The sequence below is a fragment of the Neolamprologus brichardi genome, chromosome 14, assembly GCF_056152115.1.
Source record: "Neolamprologus brichardi isolate AB-2024 chromosome 14, ASM5615211v1, whole genome shotgun sequence".
In the NCBI taxonomy this organism is placed as follows: domain Eukaryota; kingdom Metazoa; phylum Chordata; class Actinopteri; order Cichliformes; family Cichlidae; genus Neolamprologus; species Neolamprologus brichardi.
Window position 1 is genome coordinate 5,518,011 of NC_142117.1, and position 17,270 is coordinate 5,535,280.

The 17,270-nt window shown below is 39.9% G+C and overlaps 1 protein-coding gene across 1 annotated transcript; it reads right to left on the reverse strand.

Moving 5' to 3' along the window:
* Window positions 1-4,402: 4,402 nt before the first annotated feature.
* Window positions 4,403-17,225, reverse strand: LOC102786008 (myosin-7-like). Its single transcript, XM_087851421.1, has 39 exons — window positions 17,071-17,225; window positions 16,883-16,931; window positions 16,057-16,265; window positions 15,576-15,719; window positions 15,333-15,489; window positions 15,212-15,239; window positions 15,016-15,124; window positions 14,736-14,828; window positions 14,450-14,513; window positions 14,248-14,346; window positions 14,060-14,163; window positions 13,828-13,966; window positions 13,622-13,740; window positions 13,388-13,537; window positions 13,116-13,286; window positions 12,723-13,032; window positions 12,525-12,601; window positions 12,183-12,388; window positions 11,917-12,040; window positions 11,647-11,783; window positions 9,345-9,600; window positions 8,998-9,240; window positions 8,723-8,899; window positions 8,489-8,634; window positions 8,313-8,403; window positions 7,830-8,219; window positions 7,602-7,728; window positions 7,407-7,525; window positions 7,130-7,326; window positions 6,867-7,050; window positions 6,627-6,792; window positions 6,420-6,544; window positions 6,004-6,312; window positions 5,707-5,910; window positions 5,320-5,616; window positions 5,090-5,194; window positions 4,911-5,006; window positions 4,686-4,820; window positions 4,403-4,423 (listed from the first exon to the last, which is right to left on the reverse strand). The coding sequence occupies exons 3-39, from the start codon at window positions 16,255-16,257 to the stop codon at window positions 4,403-4,405; spliced, it is 5,820 nt and encodes a 1,939-aa protein (XP_087707547.1). The 5' UTR covers window positions 16,258-16,265; window positions 16,883-16,931; window positions 17,071-17,225.
* Window positions 17,226-17,270: the final 45 nt, after the last annotated feature.

Sequence of the window (17,270 nt, forward strand, 5' to 3'; positions counted from 1 at the left end):
GTAGGTCAACCAAATATGGGAATGAATATCAGAGAAATGGAATCCAGGTTGTCTATCACAAAAAGCATTCTCCAAATTGGGTAGAGCCTGGAGCAGCTATTTGCTGCTCTCACCTTGTGAGCAACAGACTAATGCACCCACATGGGCATGACAAAGAAGGGTGAAGGAGGAGGTGGGGGAGGCTGGGGCAGTTGGTAGTCTGTCTGTCTATCTATCTATCTATCTATCTATCTATCTATCTATCTATCTATCTATCTATCTATCTATCTAATTCTAAGTATCAGTATCTAATTAATTATTTGTAATTAGGTTTAAAACAAATAGTAATCCAAAACACCATGAGATAGAGATTCAGATATTTTAACCAGGGTTTCTATTTTAGGAAACAATAATTAGGCAGATTTTTTTCGGGATGAAAAAAAAAGGATATTTGTTAATTAGAAGGTAGAGCCACCATGTCATAGACTTTTGCACTCTGTCGTCTGTTCAACATATGAATAAAGTAAGCTAGGATTTGTGTCACTTTAAGCATCTTGAGATCTAAAGTTCAACAATAGTCTGTAAAGCAATAGGGTGTAAAACACATTTCAAGAGGAAGAATAAAGAGCAGCTGTTGTCTACAGAGAGGCAAGACAAGGCCAAGGTCGCAGCTGTGAAGTCCCTTTATTATCACTCACCACTGTTCTCAATTAGATCTACACCCTTAGTCTAACCCTGGTCACTCTGCATTCTTTACTTTTCTTTACCAACAATAGATGTGTTCAGATGCAATCCAACCCAAGTTCATGTTTCATGAAAAAAGGGAATCAAAGGGCTGTAACTTTTGTACCAAATTAATATGAACAAAATTATAACTCCTCTATTTTACTAAAGAGCATCTGTAATATGATTCTTCATTTAGCTTCCGTTATCTCTCTGCAGTTCAAGCAAGCATATGAATGGTTCACTGCAACTTTCATGTGTTGTGTTTGTGGGGTCTTCACTCAGCAATATGAGTAGTATAATTGTGTTGCTATGCTAAAATTTGCAGTAAGTCATATTTAATTGATCAAGGTGCATGAGCTCCCTAATAGTGTGTCACATGTAATACATGTGTGTATGTTCTATGTTACTGTAACTCGTCATCAGCTGTTTCTGAACAGAGAAGAAAAATCTTGGTCCGTTCAGCAGATCAATAGTACAATAGTATATAAAATGGGTTTTTGTTGTACTTGCATGTACATCTCTTGGGTCTTACAAATAATGTTGCCTTCCCCTTTCCTCTACACAGTTTTAATAACTAGACAATATGATTTCTGGTGGAAGAGCAGTGGGAGTTTTCCTGATGCTGGACTTTGTTGGTTATTGTTGTTATATTATTATTGTTGTTATTATAAAATTATTCATATTGTGTTTCAACTCTGTCTCTATGATAAAGAGACAGAGATATAAGGAAATACACACAGATGTGAACGTTTAATTTCATTTTTGTATTGATTGATTCGTTTTGCAAAAAGCTTTAGCCCAACATAAATTAAGAGCTCTACATGCAAAGTGTTCTTAATTTTAGAGGTCATAACTCTTCTCACAAGAATGCAAATTATTTTTGTCTTTCTCCAGATGAAGCAAACCTTTTATTTCATTTAGTTTTCTATTAAATAAATGACCTTTTGCCACTAGAACAAAAGACGAGAGGGCACAAATGACCCCTGACTATGTAGCTATATACTTCAACCTGCTATCAGATGTGACATGCAGCTAGTGCGCTTGGCTGGCTTCTGTTGAAATGGAATTGTTTTCTTCCCTTTATCCTTGAGCACAAAGATAACTTGTGAAATTCCTGTTGGCTGCCTTTGAGGGCTTGGCGGTTCAAAGTATAGCTTGGGGACAGCTTGTGACGCAGGTAGTTGAGATTGGTTTGTATTTTTTCTTTGACCAGCAGCAACAGGTGATAACCTCAAGGGAACATAACAATATGCTAGCGTATTGTGGGATAATATATCATTTATATAAAGCAATATACTATAATTAATCTATGTTCAGTGCAAAATGCATGAACAAATTAACCCGCATGTGTTACAAATGAAACCTCTAAAACAAGACAAGGAGGGCAAATCAGCTTTCAAAGTTTCTCATAAGTTTCTTTTCTTTGTTTGTTTGATGAAGGTCTGATGAAGGTCTGGCACAAATTAAATCCTTCTAGAACCTCAATTATGTGACTTTCTATCAGATCCCATTTCCTTCTCCTTTACTTATCCTCTGTCTATTCCAGGCTCTAGGAGAGTACTCTTCCAGCCATTTAAGGTCTCATTCCCAGCTGTCCACGGTCTTTGTGTCTTTGACTTTTATGATCACATGAGCACACAAAAGAAGGTGTGAGGCACCTTGCCTCACTTAAGTTTGAAACTAGAGCCAGCAAAGCTATTGGCAGAATTTGTCCTATGTTACTGTGAAAGGTCACTTCTAAGTGGTGTTGAATTTTAGCAGAGGCTTACAGGAGTTGATTGTTCTCCTCCCTTGTCCTCTTCTTACTCATTCAGACTATGGACCTCTCTATAGGATCAAGTCCAGAGTACTGCTTGTCTTCAGATGAGGTAGTGACCAAGAGATCCTCTGATGAAATATTGAAAAGGTAATGTTGGCCATTTAAAGATTTTATTATCAACTTTTTGTTTTACTTTATGCAGAATTTCTCATTCCTGATTGCGGAAATGGCAAAAATAGAAAACATTTCTTTTAGACCTAATATGCTCATATTGTTAATGTACTATTTCCTCTTGGAGGACACACCAAGACCAGATTATCTGCTGCCAGTCTGTCAAGTCTGCTTGTATCCTGTGCTCCAAATGGCCCTCCCCAGTCTGGCTCCAAAAGGAGAGTGCTTGTTAAAAGAAAGAATGGGCACCACTACTGATGTGAAGGTTGGTAGTTTTCACTTTTATAGTTTAGTTTTTCAGTATGTTAGCCTGTAGTCATATCAAAATAGAAAGAAATAGTCAGAAATAAATGGTTGTGTCTCTGGATGATGTCCAATTTTCTATACCCGAAAGAAGTAGTGAGAAGATGGCTCATATTTATGCAAAAAGAGTAGTCTGTGAGCTTGTTTTGTTAATTATCTATTGTGGGTGCATGTGGAGTAGAAATGTCTCACTGTAGTTCACTTATCAAGCACTGTGTCATTTACAGTTCTGTACATAAGCATATTGTTCTTAGGAGCTTCCTAGAGTAATCATAATAATAATAACAGTTCAAGACTACATTCATAAAATTCTTCTGCATTTTCTAGTTGGTAGTGTCATTTAAGTAAGTGTTATACAAAAAAAAATGGATTTATTGTCTTATTTGAATCAATCAACCTGAATTCTGCAGTCCTCTCTTCACATGTCACTAATTATTCTTTTAAAGTCTTCTTCAATACCATTGTCACCTATTTTAATCTCATTTAAATCCAGAACACCCAAAAAACATTTAAAAAAATGTTAGATGTCATGCTACAGGGAAATATAAAACATATAAAATGCCTGAAAATCCAAAGAAAATGACAAAGCAAACTCTTCTTATCATGTAACATGTAGAGTAAGTTTTATTACTTTCACAGGACTTTTTCCAACTGCCTTCTTTATCAAACTATAAGAAATGGATCTGTGAGCGCCATCTGGTGGTCATTTGATGTTTGACTGACTTCTGATGAATGAGGTATAAAAGCTGCCTACTAATAATACCGTTGTCTACCTTACAAAATAAAGCGCCTTGAGGCGACTGTTGTTGTGATTTGGCACTATATAAATAAAATCGAATTGAATTAATAATAGTCCCAATGGGAATGACTTTGTCATTTATAAGCTACACATAGTTTTCTGCAACACATTTTTATTTCTAAAAGCTAAAAGAAATTGATTTAGTGACCATGGTTTCAAATTTTGTATTCTCTACTATATTGAATACCAAAATGCTTTTTTTATTGTAATGTATTAGTTTTTGTGATTTTGTCTGAAATCACAGTAAGTACAACTGACAACTTGTTCCCTCCTTTTATTGGAAAGAAGTGTGAGAGGGAAAACTACATATTACTATATCTATGGGGAAATTCAGTCAAATTACCGATACATTCCTTATAATGCAATTCTTTAATACCAGTAATAGACATTTAAAACATAACACTTTTACTTTATCTTTGTTGCTATCCTTTTAATTAATTTTGATCTTATTTTTCTACTAGTTTGGTTCAAATTTTATATTTATTTGTTTTGTAAAATCAAGTTTGGTTCTCACCAGTATAAACAGCAAATACTTTTATCAATGAAACTCACAACACTGTTTGAGATGCTCATTAACTTTATTCTACTAAACAAAAACACATGCATAGGGAGACTTCATTGCAGGACCAAGAGGTGTCTCAGAAATGATCATTTCAAGGTGAACTTCATTCTTCATCAAGTCTTTTCTGAAACAAGAAATAGGGGAAAAAGAGGATCATTAGTGATCATTTTTTGATTTGAAAAGAAGAGCTGGATTGTAAATGAAGTGAAAACAATGCTCACTCTACAGTGATTCTGCAGTAAGACTACAATGCATGCTTTCGCTTTTATTTTTGTCAATGATCCTTGAGATAAAAAGCTAGAATTTGTGTTGGTGATCTGTCAGCAGGATGCTAAGAGTCCTACTATTCCGGACTAACACTTTTTAAAGCATGTACACATACAAACCTTTGATCCCACATCACGGCTTTTGGCGCGTAGCTTGTTGACCTGGGACTCGGCAATGTCAGCTCGCTCCTCAGCTTCATCGAGCTCATGTTGAAGTTTGCGGAACTTGGTAAGATTACTGTTGGCCTGTTCCTCCTGTAGGATAGAAACACAATATTGTTTGTAAAGAAAATATTCAGTCAGTGGTCAGATGTAAGGGCGGTATTTAAAATCTGTATAACTTACAGCTTCCTCTGCAGCCTTCTTGTAGGACTTGACCTTTAGCTGCAGCTTGTCCACCAAATCTTGAAGACGTGCTAGATTTTTGCGATCTTCTTCGGTCTAATTAGTACAAATTTTTACATAGTTTTGTTTCTGAGTATAATTTCCATCAGACAAGCTAACTGGTTCAGAATTAAAGTTACCTGATAAGTAAGCTCCTTGATACGCCTTTCATACTTTCTTATTCCCTTCACAGCATCGCTGGCCTTTTTCTGCTCATTTTCCACCTCATTTTCAAGTTCCTTGACCTATAAAATTCAGATCCCACAACAAAATTCAGATAACATCACTTAAATTTAGACCAGCTATTTATTTGATATATAGATGCTGTAGTCAAAGAGATTATAGGGAGAGACTGAAGTTTTATACCCACCCTGGCCTCGAGCTTCTGAATCTGCTTCTTGCCTCCCTTCATGGCGATCTGCTCAGCTTCATCCAGGCGGTGCTGCAGGTCTTTGATGGTTTGCTCCATGTTCTTCTTCATTCGCTCCAGATGAGCGCTGGTGTCCTGCTCTTTCTTCAGCTCCTCTGCCATCATGGCAGCATCAGTGATGGCCTTCTTGGCTTTCTCCTCTGCATTCCTGCACTCCTGCACTGCCTCCTCCACTTCAGTTTGAAGCTGGGATGTATCAGCTTCTAACTTCTTCTTCTGATTTATCAAACTTGTGTTCTGTTTTGAAAAAAATACACATTTATCAGTGTGACAATTGCTTACACAATTAAGCAGAAATGTGTCGCAAAGACAACCTTTGTATCTTACCTGTGAGTGCAGTAGCTGCACTCTCTCACTGACATCCAGCAGCTCTTGCTCTGCAAGTTTGCGGCTTCTCTCCGTTTGATCCAGAGCTGCTCTCAGCTCCTCCACTTCAGCCTGAAGAAGGTTGTTGCGTCGCTCAACAATGGCAATGTTCTCTTTAAGGTCATCATTGGCCCGAACAGAGTCATCCAGCTGAAGTTGAGTATCCTTGAAGATAAAAACCGCCCAAAATTTTAACTGATGTTTCACTTTGGTTTTGATTTTTGTTTCAAAGAAGTAGAACTGCTTGTTTATTCAGACCTTCAGATGGGCATGGACGGCCTTAAGTTGTTTCTGGGCCTCAGCTGCCTGCCTGTTAGCCTGGCTTAGCTGGATCTCCATCTCATTGAGGTCTCCCTCCATCTTCTTTTTCAGACGCAGAGCCTCGTTCCTGCTGCGAGTCTCAGCCTCCAGAGAGCTTTGAAGAGTATCCACAGTTCGCTGGTGGTTTCTTTTCGATTGCTCCATTTCTTCATCTTTCTCAGCTAGCTTGCGCTCAATGTCAGCCTTTACTTGGTTAAACTCAAGTTGGGCTCTGAGAATCTTCCCTTCCTCATGCTCCAGTGTGGCCTGTCACAAATAGAAATTAGACACAATGACTACATAACTTGTAATTAATTAATACTCACAACCTAAAATCTTTCAAATTTGAAAAAGGCCACTATGCAGCAGCTTACCTCTGCTTCCTCCAGAGCTGTCTGTATCTCAGACTTCTCTTGTTCCAACTGCTTTCGAATCTTCTCAAGCTCATGAATATTCTTTCCACCTTCGCTAATTTGTTCAGTGAGGTCAGATATTTCCTCTGAGGGCATATTGTAAGAAATAAATGCCGTTATACTGTGAACAAACTGTTCATATATGATTTTAATGGGTAATTAAGTCACCTTGTAAGTTCTTGTTCTCTCTCTTCATGGTCTCCAAATGTTCAAGAGATTCTTCATAGGAGTTCTTCAGTTTGAAGAGCTCAGTGCTCAGAGACCTGGCATCTTTCTGAGAGCCCTCCAGCTCTGTTTGAGACTCCTCGTACTTCTGTTTCCACTCTGCCAAGACCTACAAGAAAGTTTTCATTTTAGATACAAGATTGACCTTCCGCTTCAGTGAAATAATAAGTGCTGGATGAAAACCTTGTCAAAGTTTCTTTGTTTCTTGTCCAGAGCAGCAGCAGCAGCATTAGACCTCTCTACATCCACCATGAGATCTTCAATCTCATTCTGCAGCCTGTGTTTGGTCTTCTCCAGAGAGGAACATTTAGCATTCACTGCTTCAACAGCCTCCTCAGCCTCCTGCAGACGCTGAGCCAGCTTCTTTCTAGGTGATGAAAATATGTATTTGTGGTTAAACGCTCTTTACCTTTGCTGAGTTAGTGGACTTAGTGTATTTGGCTTACTTGGCCTCTTCTAGTTCTTCGGTCCTCTGGATGGCATCAGTTTCATACTTGGTTCTCCACTGAGCCACCTCAGAGTTGGCCTTGGACATGCTACGTTGCAGTTCAGCTTTAGCCTCCTGCTCCTCCTCATACTGCTCCCTGAGCAGGTCACAGTCATGGCGAGCAGACTGCACTGCATGGGCTAATGCGTTCTTGGCCTAAAAGAAAGTGTATCTTTATGCACTGGGTGTAGCAATGGTCTCTACCTAATGAGGTTACACTGATGATTATTTGCTACCTTGACTTCTTCCTCCAGTTGTCTTTTCAGGTCTTCAATTTGCTGAGTGTACGAGAGTTTTCCTCTCGTGAGTTGAGACACCAGAGAATCCTTTTCCTCAAGCTGCCTCAAAAGTTCACCTTATTTAAGCATAACATTAAATTCAGTACCGCACACTGGCACAACTAAAATATGCTGTTCAGGTCTAATGCATACCGTTCTCAGTTTGAAGCTTTGCTCTCTGCATGGTGAAGTCATTGATGGCACGCTGTCCCTCTTCTGATTTTGTTTTATATTCATTCATCTGGTCTTCCAGAGACCTGCACATTTTCTCCAAGTTGTTCTGTGAACAAAAAGCAGTAGATGGCCAATCATGTACACAATTATAAAATGAATGTTTGATTTGGCAATGAGAACAAACCCTAATACCTGAAAGTAACTTACCTTTGCCTTGACAATTTGTTCCATATTGGAGACCACATCATCCAGCTCCAGTCTGAGCTCACTCTTCTCCTTCTCCAGTTTCTGCTTGACTCTCTGCAGGTTGTCAATCTGCTCTCCCAGCTCAGCAACACTGTCGGCTTGTTTCTTCCTGAGTGTGGCAGTGGTGGATTCATGGTGCAGAGTGGCCTCTTCGAGGTCTCTGCGCAGTTTCTGGAACTCGGCCTCCCTCTTCTTGTTCATCTCAATCTGGGCAGCTGTGGCTCCTCCAGCCTCCTCCAACCTCTCACTGATCTCCTCCAGCTCTCTGGCCAGGTCAGCTCTCTGCTTCTCCACCTTGGCTCGAGCAGCTCTCTCTGCCTCAAGCTCTTCCTCCAGCTCCTCAATACGGGCCTAGACCAAAATCAAGGCACACCATGCCATGAAATTTTGTTGCTCTAAGTTACTTTTCACCACTTTTCACACTTTGTTCTATTCTTTTATCACCTGCAACTCCTTCAGTTTTTTCTGGAGCTGGGCACTCATTACTTGTTCATCTTCTATTTTACCGTTCAGCTGACTAATCTCAAAATCTTTCCTGTGGATGGAAAAAATATATTTTGCTGGTACAAAATAACTTTGTTATGAAAACCTGTGTTAGACGTTCAGTTCTTAATTCTTACTTTTTCAGCCTCTCTTCGAGCTGCTGCTTATCATTTTCCAGGTCCATGATACTTTCTTGAGCTAACTTGAGGTCTCCTTCAAGCTTTCTCTTTGCTCGCTCAAGGTCCATACGGACTTTCTTTTCTTGCTCTAAAGACCCCTCAAGCTGTGGGGGAAAAAGTAAATATATATAAAATGTAAATATATATAAAATGTAAATACATAAAAAAGTATTATTATTTAAAAGTTCTTACGTCATCCACTTGCTGCTCCAGCTTAGCCTTGGCCTTGGTCAGAGTGTTGACTTTGTCTTCCTCACTCTGCAGGTCGTCCAGAGTTTGCTGATGAGCTTCCTGTAAAGCTTTCTTTTCCTTGGTCAGCTTGGCAATGATCTCATCCTGAGCAGCCATCTCTTCAACAAGGTTCTTGACCTGTTGCAAGTAAATGATGCTATTACAAATTCTGTGCACAGCTTAGAAACATGTCTCTTTTTCATACCCTTGTTTTCAGAAATAGAAATATCAAGTACCTTGTTCTCAGTGGCATGCTTCTCCTTCTCCACTTTAGCTAGAGTTAACTCTAAGTCATCGATGTCTTTCTTCAGCTCGGAGCACTCGTCCTCCAGCTTCCTCTTCTTAGCAGTCAGTTCTGCATTCATCTCCTCCTCATCCTCCAGCCTCTCTGTCAGCTCTTTGATTTTGGCCTCCAGCTGAATTTTGCTCTTGATCAGCCCTTCACATCTTTCTTCAGCATCGCCCAGATTGTCTTGCTCCTGAAGATAAAAAGTATGACATACGCATTAAGCCGACAAACACACACAAAACATGTGATGTTGATATTTGTTGTAATACTGTAAGAAACTATCCTTTAACATACAGCCTGAACTTGGAGCTGCAGGTCGTTCTTTTCTTGGAGAAGAGTGACCATTTTCTCTTCGAGTTCTTTCCTGCGGGCTTCTGATTTTGCATAAGCCTCTTTCAGTTTGGCAAACTCTTCCTTCATGTTGGCCATCTCTTTCTCAGTCTCTGCTGACTTCAGCAGAGGTTTGATCTTGAAGAACATCTTCATCCAGGGCCAATTTTTGACCCCCATGAAGGCACGGATGTTCCACTGGATCACAAGAAGAGCATCCCTGCAGACATTTGACTTGTAAACAATTCTGTAGTAATCCAGACTCTGTTTATTTAATGTCAATTAATTGTTTTCTCAGTCTTCAGTTTGTGAGTTTGAAAGTATCCATTATATCTAAATAAATCTGAAAATATTAATTGTCAGAGTAAATTGTTAAATGTTGCCATTGTTGTACTTAAATTTGTAAACTTTTCCTTAAACAGCATGTTTAGATACTCTTTTGTTCTCCTCCACAGCCTGTTGAATGCTGGGGAGGCTGTAATGTTTAACCGCAGGCACATTCCATGTGAGATTCTGGTTTCCTTATCTTGTGATGGATGTTCACTCCCGGCCATTTAGGGGCTCGCCTATGCTTGTATATGGTGAATCATTAAAGTTAGGCCATACACGGGTGTGGGGAGATGGCCTGTGGATAACTAGGAAATGTGGTTAAACAGTTGTAAGCATATATTGTGTGGCGGGAAGTCATGCACACACACACACACACACACACACACACACACACACACACACACACACACAGTGTTTTAACTTTTTGTGACCATATGGGTGTTACAATGGGTGGTGCTTGTATTCACTGAATAAAAGGCTGCAGGGAAGGCTGTTTCTTTGAAGTTGGCTGGGAAACAGGTGAGGAGCGTTCAGCTCCAAGAGCCTGGTTCCGACCAGCCTTCCCTTGCTATCAAGTAAAGACCGGTTTTGATGCATTCTCAATCATCCAGGAAAATAAATCTCCAAAAGTTGATTCTATTCATCTGGACGTAGCGTTTTCTGGGAGAAACGTTTCGTCACTCATCCAAGTGACTTCTTCAGTCTCAGCTGACTGCAGGTTTCCCCAATCTTATAAACAGTACATTTGCATAATGACTGAAACCAGCCCACTGAAAGAACAATGGGCTGTGAGGTCAGTTCCTTAATCATAATTATGCAAATTCTCATGACCATTGATCAACAACCACTGACCAAAACCCACTGATCAATGGCCATGAGTACCATTCACAGAGAGTTGGGGAATGGCTGCAATCACAGATGTATATACATCGGGGAAACCAAACAACCTCTGGCGAAGCGGATGGCACAACACAGAAGAGCTACCTCGTCAGGCCAGGACTCTGCAGTCTATTTACACCTACAGGCTAGTGGACACTCTTTCAAGGATAAGGATGTAACATCCTGGACAGGGAGGAACGCTGGTTTGAACGTGGAGTCAAGGAGGCCATTTACGTGAAAAGGGAAAGACCATCTCTGAATTGAGGAGGGGGCCTAAGGGTACATCTTTCGCCATCTTACAATGCTGTGATTGCAGCCATTCCCCAACTCTGTGAATGGTACTCATGGTCTTTGATCAGTGGGTTTTGGTCAGTGGTTGTTGATCAGTGGTCATGAGAATTTGCATAATTATGATTAAGGAACTGACCTCACAGCCCATTGTTCTTTCAGTGGGCTGGTTTCAGTCATTATGCAAATGTACTGTTTATAAGATTGGGGAAACCTGCAGTCAGCTGAGACTGAAGAAGTCACTTGGATGAGTGACGAAACGTTTCTCCCAGAAAACACTACGTCCAGATGAACAGAATCAACTTTTGGAGATAAAGACCAGTTAAGTTGTTGTCTTGCTTTCTTCGTGGGTGATGAGTCTCTGAACTAGCGGGCCTGCTGAAGCGCAGAACCAACATTAATGAATAAATAAATTACGTTCTTTTTTTAATTTGTACCCTTCATGAAGATGTTTTCAGTGTTCCAAGGAAAATACAATAGCTTGCTAGGATAGTGTAAGGTATTGAGACTATAATACAGTGTCAGAGGACTTTTACACCAAACTCATTTGGTTCAAACTTTTGGACTTCACCTGATCCTAAAAGTAATGTTGTGAAACCTCCTCAAAACTAAAGACCATAGCACACAACCTAGCGGTGTTTTTGACTTTCAGTTAATGAAAGGAAGATGAATGCTACCTTTAGTAAAATGTTTTGCCATTTCTTTGATATTCCATTTTTCATGTAACTTTTGAACTGATTTGAAATCGGAGTTTCATTGTACCAAATACCTGCGTTCAACAATCTTCTGAAATTCAATTCTTGCAAGAACACCTCGGGATCTTGCTTGTATCCTCGTGATGATTAGAGCTAAACGGTCATCTCGCATCTCCTCCAGTAGTCCAAGCAACCCAGCTTTGAAGAATACCTAAGATCAAGAAACCCATGTTGAAGGCACTTTTTGTGTGTGTTAGAATTACTCTTGACCACTTTATTATCATCATGGACATGATAACACTAAGAATAACAGCATATGCCAAAATTTGTTCTATAGTACTGACCTTGGTGTGACCCAGTTTGTACTGGTTGTGATCTATATCCAAAGAGCCCAAAAGCTTCTCTGAAGCCTTTTTGTTATCGATGAACTGTCCTTCAGGAATAGCACTTGGGTTTAAAATGCGATACCTGGAAAAAAAAGTGAGCATTTCAGCTTTATTTTATATTACATAAAATGTCAAACCACAAAAACAAACCAGAATGGATAACTAAGAAATTTGATGTTGCTTTATCTTTATATTTTCCAACTATCGATGCATCTAACAGACACCTCTGCTTGAAATCTCCATAGAGGATCCTGTTGGGGAAACCCTTTCTGCAGATCCTGATGCCTTCCAGCACACCGTTACAGCGCAGCTGGTGCATCACCAGAGGGTTCTCCATGGCCCCTGGAGTCTTGGTCTCGTTGGGGATGATGCAGCGTACAAAGTGAGGGTGAGTCGACCTCAAGTTGGTCATCAGCTTGTTCAGGTTCTCCTGATAGCACATCATAGAGAAAAGAATTGCCATTGTCCTTCAAAATACATTATTCGAAATGATTTTTAAGGTCCTAAATTCAGGAATAATGTTTCTATTAACCAATTTATAACATGTAAAATTATACTGATATTACCCTGTGCAAAGCTGATACAGTTTGGAAGGAAGAACCTTTCTTCTTGGTTCCACCTTTGCCCTTCCCACCAGATTCAGCTGTAAGACACAGTTGTTGTTTGTGGGAAAGTGGGCAGGGGAGGGTTGGGCCAGTAGCTTATTACATGATGCTTTAATAATCACTTGTAAACTAAGATGCTAGTAATTTTTTAAAACCTACCTGAATCAGCTCCTGCATAATTTGCAAAGAGAGTTGCAAGCAGTTTGACGGTAGACTTTTGGTACAATGTCACAACAGTCTCATTCAGAGGATCCTTGTTCTTCACCAACCAGTTGTTGATATTATAATCAACAGTTCCAGCGTAGTGAACCAGGGCAAAATGAGCCTCTGGTTTTCCTTTGACAACTCTGGGCTTCTGGAAGTTGCCGGATTTTCCCAGGTGGTTGTCATAGAGCTTAGCTTTAAAGGTGGCATCACTGGCTTTGGGGAACATGCACTCCTCTTCAAGGATGGACATGATACCCATGGGCTAAAGGACAGAAAGTATAAGTGTTTGTTAAGGACTATATTTGCATTAGTTTTAGCTGAACATGTAATTGTACAGTGTTTCACCTTTTCAATCAGGTCGATACAGGCCTGCAGATCCATGCCAAAGTCAATGAAAGTCCATTCGATGCCCTCTTTCTTGTACTCTTCCTGCTCCAGTACAAACATGTGGTGGTTGAAAAACTGTTGCAGTTTTTCGTTGGTGAAGTTGATGCACAGCTGCTCAAAGGTGTTGAACTGAAATGAAATGGACCACAGTATGTTCATGATTAAAAATGCATCCTTACATTAGGGACAACCATTTATAAGATTATAAGAACTTATTTTTCCAAACTCACATCAAAGATCTCAAATCCAGCAATGTCAAGCACCCCAATAAAATACTGGCGAGGCTGTTTGGTGTCCAGGGACTGGTTGATTCTCACCACCATCCACAGAAACATCTTCTCATACACTGCCTTTGACAGCGCACCGATAGCATAGTTCACCTAACAAGGAAATGCATAAAAGTACACCTTGATAAAGTTTAGTGAATTATTTTGGAATTCTCCAAAAGTTTCATATTATCTCACCTGGGCCACATTTTGTCCCTTGGTGACCCACTCGTTTCCTACTTTGACTCTTGGGTGACAGAGACCTTTGATGAGGTCAGCAGAGTTCAGGCCCATCAGATAAGCTGCTTTGTCAGCATCTGTGGCAAAATAGCAGTTTTGATTTAAAGTCATCAGTGCCCACAGAGATGCTCACTGACTGTAGTTTGTCAATAGTCTTCTCTCACCTTCAGTACCATCGGCCTCTGCCTGCTCTTCTCTCTGCTTCTGTTTAAACTTCATGTTGCCATAGTGCATGATTGCACCAGTAAGCTTGTAAATACTGTTCTTCTCTTCTTGAGTGAAGCCCAGAACATCAAAGGCTTCCTGACAAAAATCAAAAACATTATTTTACTATTTTCTTTTTTGCTTTTGAATTTTGGACTAAAATTGCTGCAGTGCATCTAAGATTCAACTCACATCAGTGGCCATCAGCTCTTCAGAATCATTGATAGAGGCTACTGTTGTCTCTCCTTGGGAGATGAAGGCGTAGTCATAAGGGTTGTTGGTGATGAGCAGCATTTCTAAGGAGATAGAAAAATATAAAATTACAAAATGTCTAGCTGTTTTCCATATAGTGATAGTTCTTAAGGTTAATGACTGTGTACCCAGAAGTTCAGGCTTTATCTGAGACAGGATCTGGTAGAAAATGTGGTAGTCCCTCTCAGCTTTGAGCTGGAAGGTCACACGAGACTTTTCTAGAAGGTCTATAAGAGAAATCAATTATTTGTAACTTATCTGGTATACAGATAAGTTGCATGTAATAGTTAAGTCTACTTTCAAATTTTCCACATAAACACAGTTACTTACAAGTTTCAATGTCAGCAGAGGCCAGCTTTCCTCGGTTGTCAAAGTGAATACGGATGAATTTCCCCTGTTAGGTGGAAAAAAGCAGATTTTAGTTTTGTTTATTCTGTTCCACTTAGGTATTGTCATTTATCATCATATAGCCATGCACAGGGTTGGTGTGACAAAGGAGAATGCTAGGGATAGAGTGAAGTTGAGGCAGATATTCCACTGTGGTGACCCCCAAAGGGAGTAGCTAGAAGAAAAACATGGAGATGATAAAGGGAAAGAAGAATCTAAAGACACTCACAAATCTGGAAGAGTTGTCATTCCTGATGGTCTTGGCATTGCCAAAGGCCTCTAGAGCGGGGTTAGCCTGGATGATTTGATCCTCCAGGGTTCCCTGATGTGAAAATCAAAGACAAGATCTAAAGTGCAAAGCTTCCCAAGTGGAATTGTGATTGTGAAAAGCATCTTGAGGCACTTGTTGCTGTGATTTGGTGCTATACACATACCTATGAATTGAATTGAATTGAATTGAATTGAATTGAATTGAATTGAATTGAATTGAATTGCAAATGTTTGAAAACCTTCTTCTCTGCAGCTGGATCTTTCTTCCCACTTGGGACAGCAGCAATGCTGGCAAAGTACTGAATGACACGTTTGGTGTTGACAGTCTTTCCAGCTCCAGATTCTCCACTGAGTCGAAAAAAGACATACATTTCAAGACCAAGAAGTATAACTCTTAACTGCTGAAAAAAGACTCTTGTTGGTAAAGTTACTTACGTGATAAGGATTGACTGGTTTTCTCTGTCTGTCAGCGAGAGAATATCAGAAAATCAGGGAAAATGCGACGATGTCCAAACAAAATGTCATTCAAGATGAATGCTAAAAGGGATATTTGTACCTGCCAGCATGTACTGGTAGGCATTGTCAGAGATGGAGAAGATATGAGGAGGAGCTTCAGTCCTCTTCTTTCCTCTGTAGGCAGCGACCACCTCCTGGTTGTAGACTGGCAGCCACTTGTAGGGATTGACAGTCACACAGAACAACCCAGAGTAGGTCTGATAGTTGGTGAAAAGAGGAGAGCAAAGTGTTAAATATGTAGAATTTGTGGGAGGGCAGTTAGTGTGTTGTGCTGTCAGCTCACGTAGATCATCCACGCTGCGTAACGCTCTTTGAGGTTAAACAGCACAGCTGGTTCATGGAGGAAGGTGAACATCGCCATGTCTTCAATTTTATCGAACTTTGGCGGGTTCTGAGGGTGCACATCGCAATCCTTCACTGTGACGGTCTGCAAATGGAAATCAAACAGTTAACAGCCATGTTAACCAAAACAGCACCAAAGTCCTTTGTAGACACATAAATAAATAAATAAATATTTTTTTATTTATATAGCACCTTTCAAGACAGAATCACAAAGTGCTGCACATAAGATTACAAGTCATAAAAAGATTTAAAAAGAGAAAATAAAACAGGCAAAAAATTAACCAAAAGCAGTTTTAAAAAGGTAAGTTTTGAGTTGTTTTTTAAAAACAGCTACTGAGTCCACAGTTCTTAATTCTTGGGGGAGAGAGTTCCACAGTCTAGGGGCCATGTACACACTTATGCAGAACCTGAACTTTATTCACCTTTCCAAATTCAGTGTCAGCAGTGACTTTGTCGCCATCGCGGCTAGTGATGGTTGCTTTAACGTACTCAATTGCAGGGTCAGGAACGAAGCACTCTTTCTTCATATCAAATGGGCGAGTCTGGGCCTCCAGACGCTCCTTATCTGACTTTCTCAGGTAAGGAGCCGCCGCCCCAAACTCTTTCATGGCAGCATCCCCCATTTTTCAACCTGTTACAAATGTGAACGTTAGTCTCTAACAATGAATGCAAGCTAGAATCATTCATTGACGATTATTGACGGTGTGAACTGCAGTCGTTTAGCCATCAGTTACCAGGTAAAGTGCGAAAAGAGGCAGGAATAAGCTACAACATCAAAACAGAAGAACAGCAATCATGTCATTACAATGCAGTGTTCTGCTGCCAAGTCTTGTATTATGACATTCATGTGAGTGTCACACGTACCATTCTCATAACTGTTGTTGCAGACCAAGAATGCCACCCACCCACCCACTCATGACATTTTTTTTATTGCTGCAATAGTGTGGTGTCAGTCAAAAACTGATATGTACAGAGGCAAAAGACTTTCAGTCAGTTTTATTTACGTTGCCAAATTACAAAATCTCAGCTTTGCCTCAAGTTGCCGTACAATCTTTACACCATTCAAAACTCATGTTTCAATACTTTGAATTTCAATACAGAATTATGCCATAAAAACCATGATGAGAATAGACACCCACTTACTTAGAGTATTAACAATAAAACTTGCACATTTCTAGTTAAACCATAAAAATGTAAGTCCTAACTGAGGGTCATTCCTGTTCAACTCAAACCAAGCACAGCTTTTACCTAGGGTGGGTTGGATTCCAAAAAGAAGAGCAGGATCTGTCAGGACTTGCTGTTTAGACCAGAAGAAAAAGCAAATTACCACTACCACACAGCATCATAATTTATTACCCCACACTAATACGATGTACATGTAAAGTATGGTGACCTTCTATTCTGAACATTAAATTATATGTAAATGTTTTGCTTACCTTTGACTCTAAACCTTCAATCAAGTGAAACGATGAGCCCTGCAGCTGACATCTGCCCTTCGTCCTTTAATAAAGGTTCTTTATCCACCAAATATGGCCTGAATTTTTGGAGAAAGGTTACACATTAAAAAAGCATTCTCCTAATTGGGTAAGTTGTACTGCTGCTATTTGTTGCGTTCACCTTGTGACAAGCAGGGCGA

What these genes read in the sequence shown, in the direction of transcription:
- LOC102786008 (XM_087851421.1), bottom strand. Translation starts at nt 16,257, where the DNA reads ATGGGGGATGCTGCCATGAAAGAGTTTGGGGCGGCGGCTCCTTACCTG. An exon ending in AAGAGCTGATGGCCACTGAT is followed by an intron (nt 13,967 to 14,059) that starts GTGAGTTGAATC and finishes GATTTTTGTCAG; the next exon opens with GAAGCCTTTGATGTTCTGGG. An exon ending in AACAAATTGTCAAGGCAAAG is followed by an intron (nt 7,729 to 7,829) that starts GTAAGTTACTTT and finishes TTTTGTTCACAG; the next exon opens with AACAACTTGGAGAAAATGTG.